Consider the following 24713-nt stretch of genomic DNA (forward strand, 5'->3'; position numbering starts at 1 on the left):
GAAAAGGTCATGAAAAGTCATGGAAGCTGAAAGGAGTATGAACGCTGTTAACAATTCTTTTGTTGAATAATTGTTTATTTTTTTCATAGTCGGATGTGGATATGTGCTATTCAACAAACTTACTAGTCCTGGATATCCAAACAACTATCCGAATAACATGGACTGTACTTATTTGGTTCGCATTCCACACGGCAGAGCGTTGAGAATTTATTTCGACATTTTTAAAGTGGACGACTGCGGGTAAGTAACCACAAGTACGCTTTCGTGTTGAAATTTCTGTACATACATACATTCATACATAGACTTTATTTCATCTCGAATTTTAGAGTAGCTTTAAATATAATATTTATATTGAGCTAATATCTTCGAGAAAAATAAATAATAATAATATAAAAAAGTGTAAATGTAAAATGCAAAATGTGAAAAAAAAGTAAATGTAACTAAACAAAAGTCATTCCCTGAATGTTCGTTTTAAACTCTGTAAAGTCACATGTTCTAATACAGTCAGGTAACGCATTCCATTGTTTAGCTGAGTAGTATGAAAAAGAACTAAGGCCAAAGCTCGTTGTTCTAGGCTTACAAAGGGACAAAGCATGGCAATGCGTGTAGCATGGTCCGTCTAAAATATGCAGAATAGTTAGCCGAGAACTGATCGCTGACAGGGAAAAAGAAAACGCCAAAGGAAGGGACTGACACTCCCATATAAAAAGAACGAAGATTTAAGGATTGGTCATCCTTAGGGTTTTCGGGACAGAAAGCCAACTAAATATTTCATGACCATCAACGACGTCATGTTATAAAAACACGCCATAACAGTCTGTTCCTTTATTATAGGCGCTAGGCGGCAGAGCAGTTGGACACACGGGGGGAGGGGGGGGGTGCTGTAGAGCCCCCCCTTCCATATTTTAATGCCGAAAGTATCCTTAGCGCAGAATAAAAATGGTATAGGTCACGTGATCTTTTCAGAATCGTTTCATTAGGATCGTGCTAGGTGAAATAATAAGGTGTAGGACTTCCAATGAAACTCCTCTCCCAAAAACGCTACTAGGAGAGGTCCGCAAGCTGTTATAGCATTGTATTTGTCATTGCCTGTGCCATCGGCATCTTCAAAGTGTACATTTTGCTACCCTCCGACAAACAAAAAGTTACCCAAAAAGCACCGTGAAGCAGGATCGTTTGAACTGCCAAGTTATGCATTGTCACAAATCGATTACGAAGCAATCAATAACACCTCCCCCTAGGGAGGGGTGGTGGCGCTTGGCTTCGTGAACGACGAGCCCAACCCCCCGCCCCTCCAACGTTTGAGCCACACCCATATTGTTCTTGTCAGGGGTTTAATTCACATTTTCCAATCAGCATACCCGTCCCTTACATATGGTAGTTCCCCGGGAGGAAACAGTTTAATCTCGGCCGAACACGTTTGAAACCTCCTCGGGCAGCGTAACGTGTTTGGCAGATCAACAATGTTTCTTAGGAGGGGGTGCTCCACTAAGGAATGGCGTAACTGATTTTTTTGGAGAATACCATTTGTATAAGAAAGCCATTGGTCATCTCAGGGTGTGGGGGAGGGGGGGTGCGCACCCCCTGAACCTTCCAAGTAGCTCCGCCCCTGTGATAAGGTACATATTGGTGGTATAAGCTTTGTTATACAGCCCAAGTAGACTGTGCTGACGCTCGAATCTTTGTTAGCTGATACCTTTAAAGGCGGAGAATTACGAAGAGTTTAAACTCGATCGCAATATTTTATTGTGTTAAAACCAGTGGCATTTCTTTAGAATCTAACTTACACATTCTTTATTACAAACACAGCTATGACTATTTGAGGATCACTAACGAGAGAAACCAGACATTTGGATCATTCTGTGGAGATAAATCTGGACATTATGTACATGTAACTGGACAGTACGCCGTGATAACCTTCCATTCAGATAGCTCTATCACTGACCAAGGATACCAGCTGTTTTTCTATGATGTTTCAAACGGTAAAGTTATTTAGGTCACCAAATGGCCTTGAAACATTTTCAGAGAAAACAAAATGTCTTGTCAAACACAAGAAATCAAACAGCGAGTATTGCTATAACTGATCTCATTTTTTCTCAAAATGTTACAACAAAGTCTGGCATATCAATCTGAATCAGTTAATCAATCAATCAATCAATCAATCAATCAATCAATCAATCAATCAATCATTCAATCAATCAATCAAACAGTCAGTCAGTCATTCAATTAATCGGATAATCAATCAATAAATCAATCAATCAATCAGTCAGTCAGTCAGTCAGTCAGTCAGTCAGTCAGTCAGTCAGTCAGTCAATCAATCAATCATTCAATCAATCAATCAAACAGTCAGTCAGTCAATCAATTAATCGGTCAATCAATCAATAAATCAATCAATCAGTCAGTCAGTCAGTCAGTCGGTCAGTCAATCAATCAATCAATCAATCAATCAATCAATCAATCAATCAATCAATCATTCAATCAATCAATCAATCAAACAGTCAGTCAGTCAATCAATTAATCGGTCAATCAATCAATAAATCAATCAGTCAGTCAGTCAGTCAATCAAACAATCAATCAATCAATCAATCAATCAATCAATCAATCAATCAGTCAGTCAGTTAATCGATTAATCAATCAGTGCATTAATCAATTTATTTATGTCATGTGCAGGATGAGGCTACCCTCCACATCCAACCCAGATTCTCATGTATAAAACGTATGACAATAATAAGAAAAGTAATTTAAGTATAAAATGGAGAAAAAATGCCGCTTGATTCACAGGCATATGAAGCTTAAACCATATGGCATGGTATAAAGTAACACATAAAAATACAGCGAGATACTGACGTGAGGGGAATATTTTAAAACAAATATGCTGCTGTTTTATTATTTAATTTTTCTGTCTTGTTTGTCTTCAGGAAATGTCAGCACATCACGACCATACACGACTTATCGACCATACAGTAAGTATAACAGCAATCTCGGACCAAACCAGTTGAGACAAACGCATTTCAAAGATTTTTCGCAAATGTCTTGACTTACAGGCGTGTTAAAAAGATGTTATCCCCCTCTTTCCCCAGCTCAATGTTGTTTTCTATATGTAGTTTGCAATTCACCAGGCTTTGTTTCCATAACCCGAAAACATTGACAACATAATAAAAGGGGAGAGGGGATTGACAAAAATAAGCTGTAGCACCAAAATTGGTGAAAATGTGAGAATAAGCAAAGTGTCTCAACCGTTTTGTCCGAAATTAAGGGTTATCAGTAGATCATGTATGTGTGTTCAGCATTTCTCCAAAAAAGATTGGATGCTTAATGATTCCACGCCTAAATAAAAAATTTTACAGCACCTTTAGGCTCGCTCGTCTTCTTTCAGCATACACGGAACGCAGGATTTGAGTTTTGTCTTGATACTTTCCTTTGCAGAGAATTATGTTGTTTTCCCTTTTACATCACATATGAATCTTACAGTTTAATCTCTCTAATACGGACACCGAAAGGTCAGAGCAAAGTGTATGACGTCTCTTTTGACTTTATTGACAGATTTAAGTATTTAGTAACTCAAAATGTTCTGCAACGAAATGCTGCAGGTAAAAAATTAACCCATGCGCAGATTCGAAAACATCTAAGATGAATAAAGCGTCACGTTGGTATTTTTTGTAACCACAAACAAAAAAATTGCATTACGAACACAAAATATCATCGCCTGATCACCGAAGTCTCCGTAATAAGAAGGTTTAGTTTATATGAACTTGTTCCCGACTTATTGTTCCCTACTTGTTGTTAGTGTTCGTTGTCTGTGTTAGAGAGGGTACGTATTATAAAGGTTTTTTCTAAAGAAAATATATGAGAATTTTGTTGGGACATTGGAGATTGTCCGTAATAGAGAGGTGGCCGTATTAGAGAGGTGTCTGCACGAAGAGGTTTAATATAAATTGGTGCCAGTTGACTGATCCACTATGCATGCGCAAGACACTTAACCTGACGTCAATTTGGCAAGACTTATGACAGCATATTTAGTTGTGTAGTTGTCTTTTTAGGGGCCGATTACTAGCGAATTTGAGTCAGGGTTGAAATTTCAATCCAATGGGGCGGGCTGAAGTTTTATGGTGAAAACATGGCGAATTCGAGCCTGAGGTAGACTGGTTTAAACTGAAAACCTCTCGCGGCCGCCATTTTGTTTCGTTGAAAACACCATCACTGTGCAACCCCAAGCTTACTTTTTAGCCCTGGCTGAAATTTGAATGCGATTACATGAAGTTTTTCAGTACGTTTGCCCGGGCTGGACTCTCCAGCACGGTTTCACAGCCCGAGCTGAAAATTTTAACTCGGGATGAAACTTTCTTCATGTAATCGCAAACGCCTTTAAAGAAGTTTTCTTCTGGAAGCCGAACTAACATGTCAGCCCGGTCTAAAATTCGTCATGTAATAGGCTTCTAAGTCTAATAAGACTGTTGTTTGATTCTTGTAGACTACACAACTAGCCCGCCATGGTATACTACCGCACCACCAAGCGGTAAGATGGAATTTATTTTAACTTACTAACAGTTACTGACCCACGGTCCGCATCTGAAAACTAACTCCTCATGAGAAGTTCTAAACTGGAAACGATACAATCCATTCTTTAGGGCCTCTTCATATGATCCTGGTTGACCGTGCTGGCCCAGTTATCGAGATCTCGACTCACTCCTATTTTCTTTGTAAAATGTTTGATTTGTTCATATGAGATGGCGAGCCAGCCCGGTTACTGATATCTCGGTTTCTGCAACCGAGTTATCGGCAACCGGGAAGAAAATTTTCCCATATGATCACTCCAGCCCGGTCGCCGGGACGCAACTTTTTTTTGAGAAAATAGCTTCCATTTCGTAACTGGGTGGTCAAAATGGCATAATTTTGCCTTGTGTGTATTTCCACTTTAGAAATATGCGAATAGCTTTATAAAAACAGTTACAAGGCCGATAAAGCTACGATAGTCGCGAAAGATGCAACTTTATGGTTTAGCCCGTCAACCGGACTAATATTTTCCATATGAACAGACGTCAAAATCTGTCCTGGTAACCGAGACAGCTCGTAAGCCGGGCTCATGTCAAGAGGTCCTCAGTAACTCACAACAACGTAAAATAATTGGTCGCTTGCCAAATCACCACCAAATGCCACATCACCACAAAATTAACAAATGGTAAACGTCACAGCGTGCACTACCTTTAAGTTACAGATGCACGCGGGAAACTGGTCAACTTAGGTCATGGAAAAGGTCATGAAAAGTCATGGAAGCTGAAAGGAGTATGAACGCTGTTAACAATTCTTTTGTTGAATAATTGTTTATTTTTTTCATAGGCGGATGTGGATATGTGCAATACAACAGCCTTACTAGTCCTGGATATCCAAACAACTATCCGAATAACATGGACTGTACTTATTGGGTCCACATCCCACACGGCAAGGCGTTGAGAATTCATTTCGACCTTTTTAAAGTGGACGACTGCGGGTAAGTAACCACAAGTACGCTTTCGTGTTGAAATTTCTGTACATACATACATTCATACATAGACAGTAAAAGAGAACGCCAAAGGAAGGGACTGACACTCCCATATAAAAAGAACGAAGATTTAAGGATTGGTCATCCTTAGGGTTTTCGGGACAGAAAGCCAACTAAATATTTCATGACCATCAACGACGTCATGTTATAAAAACACGGCATAACAGTCTGTTCCTTTATTATAGGCGCTAGGCGGTAGAGCAGTTGGACATGGGGAGGGGGGGGGGGTGCTGTAGAGCGCCCCCTCCCATATTTTAATGCCGAAAGTATCTTTAGCGCAGATTAAAAATGATATACAAAGTATAAGTCACGTGATCTTTTCAGAATCGTTTCATTAGGATCGTGCTAGGTGAAATAATAAGGTGTAGGACTTCCAACGAAACTCCTCTCCCAAAAACGCTACTAGGAGAGGTCCGCAAGCTGTTATAGCATTGTATTTGACATCGCCTGTGCCATCGGCATCTTCCGAGTGTACATTTTGCTACCCTCCGACAAACAAAAAGTTACCCAAAAAGCACCGTGAAGCAGGATCGTCTGATCTGCCTAGTTATGCATTGTCACAAATCGATTACGGAGAAATCAATAACACCTCCCCCTAGGGTGGGGTGGTGGCGCTTGGCTTCGTGAACGACGAGCCCAACCATCCCCCCCCCACGTTTGAATAATTGAGCCACCGTTTGAGCCACCGTCCCTTACATATGGGAGTTCCCCGGGAGGAAACAGTTTAATCTCGGCCGAACACGTTTGAAACCTCCTCGGGCAGCGTAACGTGTTTGGCAGATCAAGGATGTTTCTTAGGAGGGGGTGCTCCACTAAGGAATGGCGTAACTGATTTTTTTGGAGAATACCATTTGTATAAGAAAGCCATTGGTCATCTCAGGGTGTGGGGGAGGGGGTGCGCACCCCCTGAACCTTCCAAGTAGCTCTGCCCCTGTGATAAGGAACATATTGGTGGTATAAGCTTTGTTATACAGCCCAAGTAGACTGTGCTGACGCTCGAATCTTTTTTAGCTGATACCTTTAAAGGCGGCAGATTACGAAGAGTTTAAACTTGATCGCAATATTTTATTGAGTTAAAACCAGTGGCATTTCTTTAGAATCTAACTTACACATTCTTTATTACAAACACAGCTATGACTATTTGAGGATCACTAACGAGAGAAACCAGACATTTGGAGAGTTCTGTGGAGTTAAATCTGGACATGTTGTTCATGTAACTGGACAGTACGCCGTGATAACCTTCCATTCAGATAGCTCTATCACTGACCAAGGATACAAGCTGTTTTTCTCAGATTTTTCAAACGGTAATGTTATTTAATCACCAAATGGCCTTGAAACATTTTCAGAGAAAACAAAATGTCTTGTCAAACATAAGAAATCAAACAGCGAGTATTGCTATAACTGATCTCATTTTTTTCTCAAAATGTTATAACAAAGTCTGGCATATCAATCTGAATCAGTTAATAAATCAATCAATCATTCAATCAATCAATCAAACAGTCAGTCAGTTAGTCAATTAATCGGTCAATCAATCAATAAATCAATCAGTCAGTCAGTCAGTCAATCAATCAATCAATCATTCAATCCTTCAATCATTCAATCAATCAATCAAACAGTCAGTCAGTCAATCAATTAATCGGTCAATCAATCAATAAATCAATCAGTCAGTCAATCAAACAATCAATCAATCAATAAATCAATCAGTCAGTCAGTCAGTCAGTCAGTCAGTCAGTCAGTCAATCAATCAATCAATCAATCATTCAATCAATCAATCGAACAGTCAGTCAGTCAATCAATTAATCGGTCAATCAATCAATAAATCAATCAGTCAGTCAATCAAACAGTCAATCAATCAATAAATCAATCAATCAGTCAGTCAGTCAGTCAGTCAATCAATCAATCAATCAATCAATCAATCATTCAATCAATCAATCAAACAGTCAGTCAGTCAATCAATTAATCGGTCAATCAATCAATAAATCAATCAGTCAGTCAATCAAACAATCAATCAATCAATCAATTAATCAGTCAGTCAGTTAATCCATTAATCAATTTATTTATGTCATGTGCAGGATGAGGCTTCCCTCCACATCTGACCCAGATTCTCATGTATAAAACGTATGACAATAATAAGAAAAGTAATTTAAGTATAAAATGGAGAAAAAATGCCGCTTGATTCACAGGCATATGAAGCTTAAACCATATGGCATGGTATAAAGTAACACATAAAAATACAGCGAGATACTGACGTGAGGGGAATATTTTAAAACAAATATGCGGCTGTTTTTTTATTTCCTTTTTCTGCCTTGTTTGTCTTCAGGAAATGTCAGCACATCGCGACCATACACGACTTATCGACCATACAGTAAGTATAACAGCAATCTCGGACCAAACCAGTTGAGACAAACGCATTTCAAAGATTTTTGCAAATGTCTTGACTTGCAGGCACGTTGAAAAGATGTTATCCCCCTCTCCCCCCAACTCAATGTTGTTTTATATGTGTTGTTTGAAATTCACCAGGCTTTGTTTCCATAACCCGAAAATATTGCCAACATTATAAAAGGGGAGAGGGGATTGACAAAAATAAGCTGTCGTACTAAAATTGGTGAAAATAAGTGTCTCAACCGTTTTGTCCGAAATTGAGGGTTATCAGCACATCGTGTAATTGTGTGCTCAGCATTTCTCCTTATGATTTCATGCCTAAATAAATGCAGTTAGTCTTTCTAAAAATTTTACAGCACATTTAGCCTCGCTCGTCTTTCTTTAGCATACACAGAACGCAGGATTTGACGTTTGTCGTACTACCTTCCTTTGAGGAGAACTGTATTGTTTTTCCTTTAAAAAACTCATTAATAATTCATAAAGAAAATACAAAAGAAGGTAATGTTTAATGAGTGTCTTTATATTTGATAAAGACACGGCTAAACTTTACGTCCAATTTTCTTGGCCAAAAAAAACCCAAATTTAAATATTAGTGCATGAATGAGTTGATCTACATCAGAAGATTTTTAAGTCGTTCAATAAATTCGCAGTTCGTGTTTTAGTACCAGTAATCACATGATTTCGAGTGCAATTTAGAATAAATAAGCCCGAGTAAATTTTTCAAAGGCTAACAAAATTGCACGAGCCCGCAGGGCAAGTGCAATTTGTAGCCTTTGAAAAATTTACAAGTGCTTATTTATTCCAAATTGCACGAGAAAAATCATGTGATTACTTGTTAATAATATACAAGCGACAATTTCGGTCACGCTTTGATAATTTTCGTGACAACTTCAGAGTAGCGCCTGGCTAAAAATTTTGACGTGTGAATTCATGCGTAAATATTCATTCACTCTCTGGAAGTGCTGCATGAAAAGTTTTCAGAACAGTCTTTTGACTCTTTTCGCCGTTGAATTTGAAGAATGTGAATGACAAAGCAAGGAAAAAATTCCTAAGGTTCTGCTGCTGTTCTTGGCTGAGAGGTATTTTTTGGGTACGTTTTATCCGTGCTGTGTTTGTGTTCGCCCGAACAGAAATCAACCTCAGTTCAACACATGTTGCTCTAGCTGACAAACTAGTCAAACTAGAATACCGAACTGAAATACTGAACTATAAAAATCTACCGAACGGATTTTCTTAGTACAGATGAGCACTCTGCTACAACTCCGCATTGCTACCTGATTTCACTGGACGTTTTACAGGTTAGATTTGCCTCTTACAGTTGTAAAACTATCTTTTGTGCCTTTTGTTGTTGAGCGAGCTTTTAAATAAACAAGCTTCGGCTATTATTAAACAATCATGAAATGAAATGCTTGCTCCTTCTGTGTTCAAAACTAGGTAACCGGTTCCTTGGAAGTCTGGTCTGTACTTCTTCGCGTTTCGCTTCAGAGAAGTGAAGGAATGTTTCGGCGAGAATTTTAATTTACTATCGGCCGTCGGCCGTGAGCTTATTTCGAGTTTAGTTTATGTCTTGTCCTCTTTGCCTTTTTGATAATTCTACGTCTTTTACAGTAAGTAATGTTTGTTGTTCTTCTGTACTTTGCGTCGTTTTCAAGTCTTCTAATTAAAATTGCGTTATTAAGTTTAAATTTTGTCTCACTTTCGTCCGCCATTTTGTTTGTTCAAGATGTATTTTTCATGAGGCTGTTGTCAATTACACCGTTTTGCACTGCTAATTACACGTTTTGCACTGCCAATTACACTTTTTGCACTGGTTTGGGATAAATTGACGTGTTCTTAGCCAATCAGAATGGAGAAATTGCTGCTTGTATATTATTATAAAGTTTAAAGCACTCGGCTGCGCCTCGTGTTTTAAACTTGATAAAACACTGTTGCTCATTTATTAAACATTACTTAAAGAGTGTCGCGGATTTTTTAACAGCCAAAGTTTATAATTGTGTCGCAGGGAAACTAAAACAACAGTCTATTTTTATTTAAAATTGCCATATTAGAGCACTGAAACTGTTAACGAGTATCTTTGGCTGCGCATGCGGATAGCTAGAATGAAAATGGATGCAGCTTGAAAAAGTTAGTCTTACTCTTTCAAGTTGTTTATGCGCGTATTCAAAAAATCGATTATATATAGCAGTAGCTTGATTGCTATCCGCAAATTAAGGTTATTTCTTCCTAAGATGTTCAAAGATAGGTTAAGTTGCCGACCACTAATTTCAGAACAGTGTAGACCAAAAATCTGCGAAATCCCGGTGACAAATTAAAGCTCCTTTAACATCAGATACGAATCATATTATGAATTAGGGCCAGTTGATCCACAATACAAGACACTTTATCTGACGTCAATTTTGCAAGCCTATTCTGCGAATTTCAGCCGGTGTTGAAATTTCAGTCCGAGAGTCAGGCTGGAATTTTCTTGTGAAAACGTGGCGAATTTGAGCCTGGGTTAAACGGGTTAAAACTAAAAATTTCTCGCGGCCGACATTTTGTTTCGTTGAAAACACCATCACTGTGCATCCCCCCTTACTTTTCAGCAAGGGCTGAAATTTGAATGCGTTTACATTAGGTTTTTCAACACATTTGTCCGGACTGGAATCTCCAGCACGGTTTCACAACCCCAGCTGGAAATTTCAACCCCGGATAAAAAATGAAACTTTCTTCATGTAATCGCAAACGTTTTTTCAACAAGATTTCTTCTGGAACCCGAACTGAAATGTCAGCCCGGATGACTGGGCTAAAATTTCAGCCCGGTTTGAAATTCGTCAGGTAATAGGCCTCTAAGTCTAATAAGACTGTTGTTTGATTCTTGTAGACTACACAACTAGCCCGCCATGGTATACCACCGCACCACCAAGCGGTAAGATGGAATTTATTTTAACTTACTAACAGTTACTGACCCACGGTCCGCATCTGAAAATTATCTCCCCACGAGGAGTTCTAACAAAGAGGATAATACATGGTTGCGAGGAGATATGAAATTTAACATCGAGTGTTCAAATCGATATCTCACGAGTGAGCGCAAATCACACATGTGTGGATTTATAGTGATTTTAAAATAATGGGTCGCTTGCCATATCACCACAAAACGTTATTTTCTTCAATTTTATCTCGATTCTAACTATGAACTGCCATACCACATAACAGTTCTCCTTTAGAATTTTTTTTTCTATTTTTTTTTCCTAGGCGGATGTGGATATGTGCAAAACAACCAACTTACTAGTCCTGGATATACAAACGGCAACTATCCGCATAACATGGACTGTACTTATTGGGTTCGCATTCCACACGGCAAAGCGTTGAGAATTTATTTCGACGTTTTTGAAGTGGATGACTGCGGGTAAGTAGCGGCCACAAACGCTTTAGTGATCAGTGAAATTTCTGTAGCATGGTCAGTGTGAATAGTCTCATGTCAGACTATAAAAAAAACATTAAAAAAGGATTTAAACGTATTTAAATTCCATGAGAGATTGATATTTAATTTCCTCTTAATGGGACTGTGCTACGGATTTTAGCTAAATTTACGGTAGCTTTTAGTCATGGGAAGTTCGTTGAAATATAAAAATAACCTCTTAAAACAGTGAAACAGTAGTGAAGGAATATTTCAACAACAACAAACTATTGCGGTATTTCCATAAGAACACATGCCATTACCTATTTTAACAAATGAACAAATAATAACACACCAAAATACAAATGAAGGTACGGATGGCCAGAAGCGACGAAGGTTGAAACGAATTGCGATACGGGTTTTTGAAATATTGTTGGGCTAAACAGTTTTCAAAAGTTAATCTTGCTTGCTTGTAACTTTAAATTATAACACCTGACAGACCATGTGGTTGCAATTAATGAAGCTATGGTTTTGTCATTTACATCCATAGAAGTAATTTCTTTGCAAACATTACAGCAAGGCGTCCAAAAGTGTGACCATGCACTTTTAATTTATTGACATTCTTTCGTGCAGATTTAATCCAATCAGAAGTCAACTGCAAGCTATCCACGGCTTTTGATTGGATTAAATCTGCACGAAAGAATGTGAATAAATTAAAAGTGGTCACACTTTTGGGCGCCTTGCTGTAAGTTCAAAGCGAGTATTTGGCAAAATTTAATAAAATAAACTTAACTCAGCCGTGTCACAATCCATTTAATCTGATATGAACACATTACTAGCTGTTGCCGTAGAGAAAAGAGTATGAGAATTTAATGTACATAATTTTCCTAGCTGTTACCAGAGCCAGACTTCTAGCATAGACGAGGCAAGATCTTGCTAGGGGGGTCTTGGGGCATGCCCCCAGAAAATTTTGAAGTCTAGAAGCTCTGAAAAGCGTTTTTCAACATTCGTCTTAAAAAAAAAATCAATCTTGTTAAAATGGGAGTTTTTGGAATTTCCAACTAAACTAAACTTAATTTTGTTTTTAAAGCAGTTTTCAATTGAGTATTGTAAGACCAAAACCAAAGTTATTACTCTGGCCAATCACAAAGGACACAGACAATCCAGTGAACCAATCAAAACTCGAAGCAAATACATGTAGCTGGCACGAAGCGCGGGAAAACGTGCGCGAGCGAGTAACGATTGGTTTTGGTTTTAGTTCTGATTGGCTGAGAAAGTAGCGCGAGAATTTTAAGCCAATCATTAAGCGTAGTACTGCAAAAGCAAAGCAAACGCAATTTACTTTTGACACTCAAGTGAAAACCGCTCTAACTTTGGGTTAAAATCTAGACTAGGCAAGTGCCTCGTCTTGTCTCTAGCTAGTCACGGCCCTGCCTTAACCAGTAAGCGCGAGATTAACGTGTTTCGTAAAGGAAGCAAATAGAACCCAACTTACACATTCTTTATTAAAAACCACAGCTATGACTATCTAAGGATCACTAACAACAGAAACCAGTCATTTGGCGAGTTTTGTGGAAATCAACAAGGACAGAGTGTGGCTGTGACTGGAAATTATGCTGTGATAACCTTCCATTCAGATAGCTCTGTCAATGACCGAGGATACAAGCTGTTTATCTCAGAATTTTCCTACGGTAATTATTAAATTCATAAGAAACTTTGCAGGTTTCAAAGAGAACAACGCTAATGCTATAGGCTACTGCTACAGAGTTTATGCGATTTACTTTTCGAGAAATAGTCAGTTAACTCGCCCTGGCGATAATCCTTTAAAGTTTTCTAAGGTCAGCTTTGGAAGAATCGGTATCAACCTCCACACGGGGGTCTCCACAAACGAACTGAACATCTGTAGCACGTCAATGGCGTGGCACAGTTCGTGTTTTGAGGGGGCGCGTTCTAACCCGCGCACACCAATTTCAAAATAATTTCAACGACTGGACTACAACACGCTGTTTGCTCTGACTTGTCATGTATTGATAGACATGGTTCGAGTTATCGAGGGTAAAATTATATAGAAAATGACCTAAAGGAAAACGAAAATTGGTTCGAGTTAGCGGGAGATTCGAGTTATCAAGAGTTCGAGCTATCTAGGGTAAAATTACAGTAAATGTATAACGGAAATCCAAAGAAAATGTTTGCAGAGGTGCATAAACTAAACAAAAGTTTACAGAGGAAACTTTTTCATACCTCCCCCCCCCCTCCAAGAAAATTATGGTCCGTCCTTAAGCGTTTGTTAAAGAAAATCGGACAAAATGCGGACTACATACAAACTGCATTCTACCAACGTAAACCTATAAACAGGGATGTTATTTGACTCTGCGAAAGATCGTGATTGCTGCTTTTTGTTACCTTTTAAGGAAATTCAATAACCCCAACGGAATAAAAATTACTTCAAGTAGATATTTTCTGATGAAGAAAGGTCTAAAATACATCGGAGATAGCGAATAAGTCAACTTAAAAATTTAAGTAAAGTTCAAATGAGTATTAAAGCATTTAATATGCTTGTGTTTTATCATTCCTGTCTTGTTAATTCTGCAGGAAACGCCAGCACGTCCGCCCCATGGACGACTTATCCACCATACGTCAGTGAGTATGCTTTAATTAACCGCGCGTAGCAGTGGTTCCATTTCTACCCTTACTTTTTTTCTCAGTGACTAGACTTGTGCCCCCACTCGGCCAGACCTCAAGTCACGCAGAGTTTGAACGCTATAAATTAGTCACCAACGGAAAATTTACGTATGTTTCGATCATTACTTAACATGTATGTGTGAAATGTTCGATTTAAAGTGTTTGGCTCAAGGAAAATTCTAAATTTTTATGCTACGAAAATAAAATAGATTTCAGTTGGCTAGAAACTGTAGGTAAACAGGATTACGTCCTTGTCAAAGAATGTGCTGACATGACGATTTTCACTTTCGCACGCCTCTGAATGATAACGGTTGAACTTTAAGTCGTGTTATGTTTAAAAGCTACATGTATTAATCACCCATAATTAGGGGGACAACAACAACCATTTTATTTTGCCAAATTAAATAGAAAATAAATTACAGCATAACATAAATTATCTAAAATAGGCCAAAAAAAACTACTCAGAATAGAAATAAACTAAACGAGCTGACCAGCGCGTCTTTAAGCTCTAAGAGCTTCTTGTTACCAATGTCGAAACATGAATGTTGTTGACCGCTTACGTGTTACCCCCTCACAAAATCTGTATCTTTCACTACTTCAAAGATTACACCAAAATATTATACTATTTGGGCATTGAGGCGCGACAATGTCTAAAATGGAAACTAAAAATAGGAGAGAAACTTAGTGTGGTTTTTAAAGACATGCGAACTCTAGTATTCAAGACTAACTAGCGATTGCGTTTTCCGCTACCGTCAAACATAATAATGCCAATTATGGCGACAGCCAACGAACATTGAAAAAACAGAATGAATGAATGAATGAATGAATGTGCCAATGGTATAAACCTTAAAAAACTAATTGGGGACACTGAAACAAACAAAAGGGATCCAAATCCACCAATCACAACTGACAGACATGACTTTTTGACCCGGTTAAAGTGATGATTGACGACAGCAAAAAGCGTAAACCGTTGGTTATGATTTGGAACTACAGAGTTCGCATACCGTACCTTTGAATACCGCAATCAATAAAATTAGACCTGGGAGAAAATAACAACAAAAAATACTTTTTTTACGGCTTAAGGTTAAATTGTTTTTAATTTTTACGCCAAACGTCCAAAGTTAATTTGGCTGTCAGTTTACGACTAACTGCATTGAGACTATCTATCCATGTAGCATAATTTTCCTGCCAACTACAAAAGTCCCTACCTAAAGTTTTCAAACAGTGACCAAAAACCGTAGACCTCTTTTTAGCGTTAATTTTAATAATAGAATTGATAACGGCTGAAATGTGTTGAAAGCAATTTTATTTTTGCTGTCTCTTCAATAGATTCAACATCTTATCCCACACCAGATGCCAAGTAGTAAGTCATTCATTGTTACGTTCATATTTAGCATTCCTGTCGGTGAAATCATTTTGTTAGTAGAGGGAAATGACTAGGAAACCCGGCAAAGTTCTTTGACGAGATACAATAGGTGGTTACGTGTCTTCATGCAACTAGCCAATGGAAACATTGCGATTACGTAAGTGCAAAACAAAAGATATGCACTGTCATGGACTTTCCATTCACCAACATAAATCTTGGCCTCTTTGTTTGCTCTTTTGATGTTTGCTGGGTTCCCTTACCATTTCCCTCTATTTACATATAGAAGCCTCCCTCCTACTCTTTTCTTGGGACCCAACAAAAGTGAATAAGAATCATATCCTTGCAGTTTCTCTCCTCAAACAGATGTAGGTTTTCAACTTGCCTCTACTTGCGACTCTGTTTGGCCAGGACTTGCGTGAGCGTAAGTTGACTTGCAATGACTTGCGTTCACATTGGTCGAGATCAAATTCGCACGCAAGTCAACGCAAGTTTTCACCGTTTGGCCACCCAACGAAAATCAACGCAAGTATTGCTTCAAGTACAAAATTGCAGCGCTCGCAGTAGTGTTGGTATGGCTCTTTTAACAAGTTGCGTGCACTTACTTATATTTTATATGATAAAAGAGTCGCTTTTTTTTCAATTTCAGTAAACTGCAAATCTACATCAGATATTTGCGAGTCATACTAAATGAGGTAATGTAAACATATATTTCACGATGACATCTAGTTTTACTCATTTTTTTATTTATTTAGAAAAAAAGGTTTTTAGCCCCTTCCCAAGGGTTTCAGGGAACAAGAGGCCATAAAATTATTGGGAACAAAAGGAAAATAAAGCTGGGAACATGGGAACAAAAGCTGATTTCTGATATTTTAGGGAACTGGGATCACAAAGATCGACAAAATACTTATAGGGAACAAGGAAACACAGAGGAATTGCTCGAAATTTCTTAAAAAGTTGCTCGAAAGTTGCTCCAAAATCCAAAAAACTTGCTTCAAAAAATCCAAAACGTTGCCTCTAAATACAAACGTTCTCCAAATATATACTAATTTTCCTTTGAAAATGGTAAGATTGCTAGGCATTTTCAAATTGCGAAGCAAGTCTGTTTGGTCTTAGAATAACACTTGGACAATCTTCGGACTAGTTTGTTCCCGTATTCCCAGCTTTATTTTCCTTTTGTTCCCTTGTTACCAATTATGTTATGGCCATGTTCCTTTTATAATGAAAATGATAGCCTAAAATTGGCGTAAACTAAGAGTGTTTGTTTCTTGACTACATTCATAGATGGAAAAAGTTGTGAACAACGAACTTCAGCCAAACATCTCTGTTAGAAGCTACAAAGGTATTACTGAATGAATTAAATGAAATAAACGTAGGAAAGAATTGACCCTCTTTATCAGTAAAAGTAGAACCTAGATTTAAAAACATTAAGCTTTAAAGGGACTGGGTCATGGCTGAATTAAGTTTATTTTGTTCAGTTTTGCCTAATACTCGCTATGAAACTTATTTTTGCAAAGAAATTACTTCTATGGATCTAAAGACAAACCATAGCTTCATTGTAACCAAATGTGTATCCCGAGCGGCGTTATACTTTAAAGTTACAAGCAAACAAGATTAACCTTTTGAAAACTGTTCAGCCCAACAATAGTTCAAAAACCCATATCGCAATCCGTTTCAATGTTCGTCTCTTTTGGCCATCCGTATCTTTTTTTGTATTTGCTATGTTATTAAAATGTTCCTTCAACGAATTTGATGGTCATTTCCCATGCCTAAAATTAGACGATGCCTTAAAAGTAGTTGGTTTGAAATCTTTGAAATATCGTAGAATCTTTTTATCTCTAGTTTTATTATTTAGATGCCTCAAAAACAACGGCCCTTTATATCTACAATCGTTTTTTAAAATACGGACATGTGTTAAGTACAACTCGCGTGGCTCTGGCACAAAAATGGAACAACAAAGCGTCTCAACAGCATGGCTTGAACATTCATTTAGCAATTCGATTAGACGCATTTAAAATGGTTTACCATTTGAAGTTCGCCAGGCTGAAGATCTCGCCTGTTTTAAGAAATTACTGTCCGAATCCAAATTACCTATAGAAGAACGCTGCAGTTGCTCTTTCTGTTGACTGTAATTTTTAAAGACCTTTTTAATTGTAATTTTAGCTTCATTTTTAATTAATTTTTTAATGAACTTTTTATTGTAATTTTAGACACCTTTTTAATTGAAATTGTAATTACCTTTTAACTAGAATTATAATTATGTAGATTTCTATTTATTCATGTTATAATCACAATTTTGTACATATACGCTTTTTACCTTAACAACCGTCTTTTATTTGTAATTTTTAAACCTTTTTTATTTCACGAGTGCGTTTTAACGAGCTACGGCTCCTAAGACCTCCTAAGTCCTAAGCTCTTCGTGTATAAATAAATTATGTCTTATGTCTTGTCTTATGTCTTTATTTTAACTCACAGAACGTGTCACGAGGGCCCTCTCTGATGTGCATGCGGCAATGAACAGTGGAAGTCGCCAGAAACGTGACGTCAGAAATACAATGATGATTGGCCAGTTGGAAAAGAAAGCCGCTGATTTGATGAAGAAACTGAACACCAAGGAAGGTTAGTGAAGCGGATAAAAGGACTCTCAAATACTGCTGACATCCTGGAGGTTTAAATGCTATTTTAGAAGCAACTGATCTGCGCGATTTGATTTCTCAAGATAAAGCGACTACCGTAAAATCTCGGTTATAAGCTCCATCCCCCTCACCCTGGTTATAAGTTCCCTGCCCCTTTCCCCGGTTGTACGCCCCCTTCTCCCGCCATGGTTGTAAACTCCCTCCCATATCCCCGGTTATATGCCCATTTCAGTGCCTGTTTACGAAAAGGAAAATTAAAAAAATTAAAATTTACTGCTTAACATCGCAAGTAAATTGAAGGTCAAAATGTCTGATCAAAGTGACTTTCTTTAAATATACCCATAAACAGAGTCTGTAAGTAGTAAGCTTATTTCTAAACGGTTTTTTCATTCAAAAGCCTCCTCGGATATAAGCTTCCAATCATTAGCCCTCCCACCTCTCACAAAGCTGTATAAACTCACCGAATCCTCATAAACGATATTTTACAGTATTTAATTTTGGGAATCGAATTTAGGCTTTTTATGTTATTTTCATGACCAACTAAGCAAGCCAGTTTTTTTCATGAAATAGATATTTTTACTGAAATTTGTAACTTATTCGTTAAGCTACTTTAAGTTATCTTTATTCAGTGCTTTTTCTCTACGATTGATTAAACATATTAATTTATTTGTAGCTAAATACAAGAGGCGTGCTTTGTTGAAGAAAAAAATGGCAAAGAGGGCGCCGATAAAAGTTTACTAGACCGGTAAGTACAACAATAAGAGGCAAACTATTGGTCTTAGTGTAATCGTCGGCCTCTTTGTAAGAAATACATATATAGGACGCTTTTGTATACTGGTTACCGAACCATTTGCTCATTATAGCCAGCGTCTATATGCAAATCCCACAGGATTGGCTTAGTACACCAACATGGCCGCCGTTTCATTGGTCGTTTTCACACTAGAAGACGGACAAATCGTCTAGACGGACAAGTCGCCTGACTATTTGTTCGTCTAGTGTGAATTTAAGACGGTTTTTGGACGACTTGTCCGTCTAGAAGACCAAGTCGTCCTCAAAATCCAAATCGTGTCCGTCCCGTTTCAACACCAAGACGATATTTTCCGTCTCAGACGATTTGTCCGTCTCTATATGATCTAGTGTGAAAACGGCCAATGTTTTGGAACACCAATATGGCCGCCGTGACGAAGGTAGCTTTTTTTTTCTTATAGCAACTTTCGGAATAAATATAGCTTAAATAAAACTAACTTTCTACGGTTTTTAATATCAAGTGATTTCTGCCATTTCAAATTATTTCTTATTAAAAGCTTATATTCAGCAAAACCTATGCCTGTCAACAGACGGGCTCTAAACGAAATTAGTTCAACAATGCAAATGAATCACAATTTAATCCAACAACTAAGGAGAATAAAATTTGGAATTCCTACCCCCTCTTCCTTTCTACTTAAAAATTAAGCGTCATGTGAAAACGCTCACTCGACATCATCGACTATCATTTTTTCTCTATTCTTTTTTCCCCAGATCTGACGCAGAAATGGCTTGTTATGGACTTGACAGAAAATAAACTCAAAAACAAGTAGATGTTACAGGAAAAGACGAGGCATATTAACAAAAGGGAACTCGTGTTCCAACAAAAAAAATAAAACTCGTCTCAGTGATGGGGGATTTATTTCATTTAAATGAGGGAACCTAAATAAAGGAATGAAAAGCATAACACTGGCGTATTCTCTCTCTTTTTTAATTTACACCTAATTGCAATAACGTTGTCATATTAATCAGAAATTACGTAGAATATGTGGGGAATATGAAAATGCGACTTTGATCTATTACAGCAAAACATTTCGCCAACCTGCACCGATCGCGAGTTACAATGGAAACGAGAAATAATCGCTTCCATGGCTTTTCGGTCGGCTACTCCGCAAAGGTTCAGTAAAAATACCGATAATTTTGCCTCTAAAACGTCTTCCGAAAGTAGATTCTTTAACTTGAACATCAACATCGATGACGTCACTTCCGCCGCTCACCTACTTAATTAATTCCGCCCCTTGTTAATGAGATACCACCCCACCAACGGGGTAACCGCTGTGCATCCAATACTACTTACGTTTGAAAACGTTCTCGAACAGAAACCGAAAGGAAACCAGGTTTTTTACAATACTGCTTGTAGTCTGTCTGTTTGTCTGTTTTTTTCCCCTCGAAATTTATTCTAGATATCGATTTGAACACGAGAAACACGAGAAGATAAATTTCATAACTCCCGGCCAAGCAACCATGTATTATTTTATTTATTTTATAAACCTACTAATAACGAGGTTTTTGACGATTTTCCGAATATTTTCAACCATTACCAGAAGATTTTCAAAATGTTGCTCAAAGGTCGAACTTTTCCGAAAAATTCCGAGCAAGATCCGATGTTTCGACTTATTATCGACAAACTTTGGCTCATTCACCATTGAAACATGGCAAACTTGTCAGCACGTGATTGGTGATATCAAACACACGTAAAAAATTATCGTAATTTTACACAAGTTGAGATACTGTCTTTCTCGGTGGTCAAAATCCCAAAAAACAGCCGCAGTTTATATAATGAATTGCTATATACGTTCGAAACCTTGCTTGTGTTGGATATATCACACGTTCGCTTTATTTGGTCATTTAGTCCCATAGAAAAGCTCCTTTAGGAGTTAGGGTGTTATTTTTCATTAGCTTCGCGGAAACCCCACTCGGGAGCCTGTTCGCAGGCTATGTTTTACTAACTCACAACATTAACGTATCCGCCTCTCTATAACTTTTGTAGTCTATACGTTACCACAGCTAAAATCTTTCTAAATATTATTGAATTTTATTAACACAACTGGGGGATAACCCGCGCAAAACTGCCTGAGTAACGAAAATCACACAGCACAATAACGTAAGACTTAAGCTTTTATAATAAATCATTTTTGTATGCTAATCGAAGCAAAAACTTAAAAGCTTGCAGTGTTTACGAATAGCGTACCTGTATTTTCACAGCGAAGACCGTTGTGCCAATGTATTTTTGTCAAATCCTTTTAGTTATGTTTGATTGTCAGACTTTCAAGAATACACTCATGACTAAAAGTGTGAAATGTAAGAACGTAAAACAGTCTCGTCAAACGCGAATGCAGTTTCGTCAAACAACTGTGATAACATATCGAAAAGGTTGTTAACAAATTCATACAAGCTCGTGATAACTCGAACAACAGTGGAAACAGTGAAGATGAAGTGTTTAACATGACACGAGCATGGGACAAAGAAAAATTCTGAGTCCCCGACGGGAATCGAACTCATGGCCTCCCAAATACCGGTTGGGCGCTCTAACCAACTGAGCTACGAGAGACTCGTTGTGAGCTGGGCCATTTACTAGGTTGATAAGTGGCACGCGTCCTACATACTGCTAGGATAAGCAATGTCGAATTCATCAAGGATTGTGAATTTAAAAACAGTTATGTTTGATTGTCACCCACTTACGATATTGTCAGTCTCTCGCAATTATCTTTCATCTATAATCTTGTTTAGGGACTGTTTAAAGCCGTCCATGATGAATCGAGACAATTGTAAACAAACGCCAAACGCGAATGTTAATACCGGTTGTTTCAGATTGTAAATTATAAAAAACTGTTGAAAAGTTTATGATATATACCACAAAACAATTGTGAAAACAAGAGACGAATGTGAATGATGTTAGAACAGTTAGAGTTCAATTGTCTGTCTTTCAAGATTATTCTCAATTCTAAAAGCTTGTTAAAACGTTTATGATACCACGAAGCAACTGTGGAAACAACTGTGCTAGCATAACTAAAAGCTTATTGCAAGTTCGTGATAACACGAAATAACAGGAGAAACAATTGCAGATTGTGAATTTTAAAAACAGTTATGTTTGTTTGTCCGTCTCTTAAGAATATTAAAAGCTTGTTAACAAGTTCGTGATAACATGAAAGAAATGTGTAAACAATGGCAGATTGTGAATTTTAAAACAGTTATGTTTGATTGTCTCCCACTCACGATCACGTCATATTTAAAAGCTTTTTGAAAAGTTTATGATACCACGAAACAACTGTGAAAACAACGTTCGAATGTGAATATAATTAAAGCCGTAATTGTGTTGGATTGTTTGTCTCTCGCAATTTTTCTTCATATCTATAATCTTGTTTAAAGCCGTCCATGATGAATCGAGACAACTGTAAGGCTACGTTTACACGGGACCGGACCGGAACGGCATTTACCGTTTTGAACCAGACCGGATCGGCTTCTGTTTACATGAAATCGTTTAGAACCGATCCAGGTGTTTACGCGGGACCGTGTTCTGGAACCGGTCCCGAACGGATGAAATATACCTCGAAACAACTATGAAAACAAGAGCCGAATGTGAATGATGATAGAACAGTTAGGTTCGATTGTTTGTCTTTCAAGACTATCAAACTAAGTGGAGTCATTAATCATCGAGTTGGACTTCGAGTTAGCAAAAATACAAAATTTAACATAAAAAAATGATTTTTCAGATCACTTACCGTATTGAAGCCTTTTTTTCTTCCAAAGATCGTTTCAATCGCTCACAAAAACCTTAGGCTCTCAAAATTAATGTCCAGCAATAAAATATATACATATTTCGTTTTGAGTTTCACGACACAATAACCCCATGTGACTTTCGCAAACAAAACCACGACGCAAGACGATAACCAAGTCTGGAGACTAAGAATTTTTTTAGTTCGCCTTTTTGTCATTTTTTAAATGTTAAATCTTGTATTTTTGTAAACTCGAAGTCTAACACGAAGTCCGACTCGAGGTTTGGGATTTCCTGCTATCTAACATCTTTTTAAGAGGTTTATGATTACACGAAGCGACTGTGAAAAACAACGACTGAACGTGAATGGCAAAACTTCAGGTATGTTTGTTTATAAGATCTCTCACGATTATCCTCAATTCTAAAAACTTGTTAAATTGTTGATGACACCACGAAACAGCTGTGAAAATAACTGTGATAACATAATTGAAAGCTTGTTAACAAGTTTGGGAAAACACCAAACAACAGTGGAAACAATAGTAGATGATGAATGTTTTAAATAAATTTAGTCAAGGCTAAAAGCGGAGCTCCCCAATTAGTTTTTCTAACATGTTGCTTGTTTTTTAAACGATCTGTTATATTTTTAACTAGGAAAAGAGTTGTAGTGAGCGAAGTGAATTACACTCGACTCCTGTCGTCTCAGTGATGGGGGATTTATTTCATTTAAATGCGGGAACCTAAATAAAGGAATGAAAAGCATAACACTGGCGTATTCTCTCTCTGTTTTTTTTTTAATTGACACCTAATTGCAATAACGATGTCATCATTAATCAGAAATTACATACTATCTACCAAGCAATGCGAGCATGAAGACGATTATAATCCAAGAAATGCGTCTATCGTACGACCGAAATAAAAGTTATTTCTAGTTTTAAGGTAATTTAGACATGAAGCAAAAAACTTACCAGAGATGATCAGAATATGTGGGGAATATGAAAATGCGACTTTGGTCTATTACAGCAAAACATTTCGCCAACCTGCACCGATCGCGAGTTACAATGGAAACGAGAGATACTTGCTCCCACGGCTTTTCGGTCGGCTACTCCGCAATGGTTCAGTAAAAATACCGATAATAGTGAATTAAATTAATGGCTTACTGTATTGAGAAATTTTTTATTTACTGCTGTGTCTGGCCTCAAAGGATACGTCTTATGACAGTTACAGCTTGGAACATAAAATGTCGGGATTTATATCTGAGTATAGGGAGATCGACATATCTTTGCTAAGGAAAAGGGTTTTTGCGACAACAGAGTGAGAAGGAAAAATCATTCCATTTTCCGGGATGCTTCTCAGCCTAAAACGCGTAATTAGAAGCTCGGATAAATTCCAATAAATTCTATATTCAAAGAAACTGATTTGTCTGTGCATTGTTTGGTGTTTGTTTTTTCGTAAAATTAGTTCAAAACACGATCGTAATTTGGATTTAATCCTTTACACACTACATGGATTGCAGTTTTGGCAGCGAAGATGTCGGCGAATTATTTTACAATTTTGACTTTCTAATAAATACTATTTAAAGTATGTGATTTTTAGTTTGTTTAGATTCATAATAGGCGAATCTTTCAAGCATTGCTTTCTTAAGTCAACAGCACAACTACCGTGCTTTCCAGTGACAACTTCGAGAAGTCGCGCGAACCCGGCGCGGCCCTAATGGCTCAATTTGACATTTAATGCGTTCCTTGCCCGTTGTAGTAAAATATGGATCTTAATTTTAAATAGTTCTTCGACTGCTGAGGAAAAAAGGGAAAGTGTTCGACCAGAGAGTCGTGCAAAGATGTTCGCTTCTAAGGACACACAAATTATGAACGACGCAAAGGAATTAAGCTATGTAGAGAATGGTGCGATGTTTCGCTAGCCTGCGAGCCCCGCTCTTCCGTTCGCTTCGCTCGCGGAAACCCCACTCGGGAGCCTGTTCGCAGGCTATGTTTTACTAACTCACAACATTAACGTAGCCGCCTCTCTATAACTTTTGTAGTCTATACGTTACCACAGCTAAAATCTTTCTAAATATTATTGAATTTTATTAACACAACTGGGGGATAACCCGCGCAAAACTGCCTGAGTAACGAAAATCACACAGCACAGTAACGTAAGACTTAAGCTTTTATAATAAATCATTTTTGTATGCTAATCGAAGCAAAAACTTGAAAGCTTGC

At 37.7% G+C, this 24713-nt stretch overlaps 1 protein-coding gene across 29 annotated transcripts in view; it reads left to right on the top strand.

Moving 5' to 3' along the window:
- LOC144638103 (cubilin-like) overlaps positions 1-24713 on the top strand; it is an 84449-nt gene that overhangs the window by 19875 nt on the left and 39861 nt on the right. For 27 of the 29 annotated variants that reach the window (XM_078497254.1, XM_078497253.1, XM_078497256.1 and 24 more), the window contains 7 exons: positions 90-240; positions 1810-1982; positions 2919-2963; positions 4472-4516; positions 5338-5488; positions 6671-6843; positions 7860-7904. In XM_078497254.1, coding sequence (XP_078353380.1) covers positions 90-240; positions 1810-1982; positions 2919-2963; positions 4472-4516; positions 5338-5488; positions 6671-6843; positions 7860-7904 — 783 coding nt within the window. The remainder of the gene's footprint in view (positions 1-89; positions 241-1809; positions 1983-2918; positions 2964-4471; positions 4517-5337; positions 5489-6670; positions 6844-7859; positions 7905-24713) is intronic. The other 2 variants (XM_078497258.1, XM_078497269.1) reach the window with 2 other exon arrangements.

This window comes from Oculina patagonica, chromosome 14 (genome assembly GCF_052425735.1).
Source record: "Oculina patagonica isolate OP01 chromosome 14, crgOcupat, whole genome shotgun sequence".
Classification (NCBI taxonomy): domain Eukaryota; kingdom Metazoa; phylum Cnidaria; class Anthozoa; order Scleractinia; family Oculinidae; genus Oculina; species Oculina patagonica.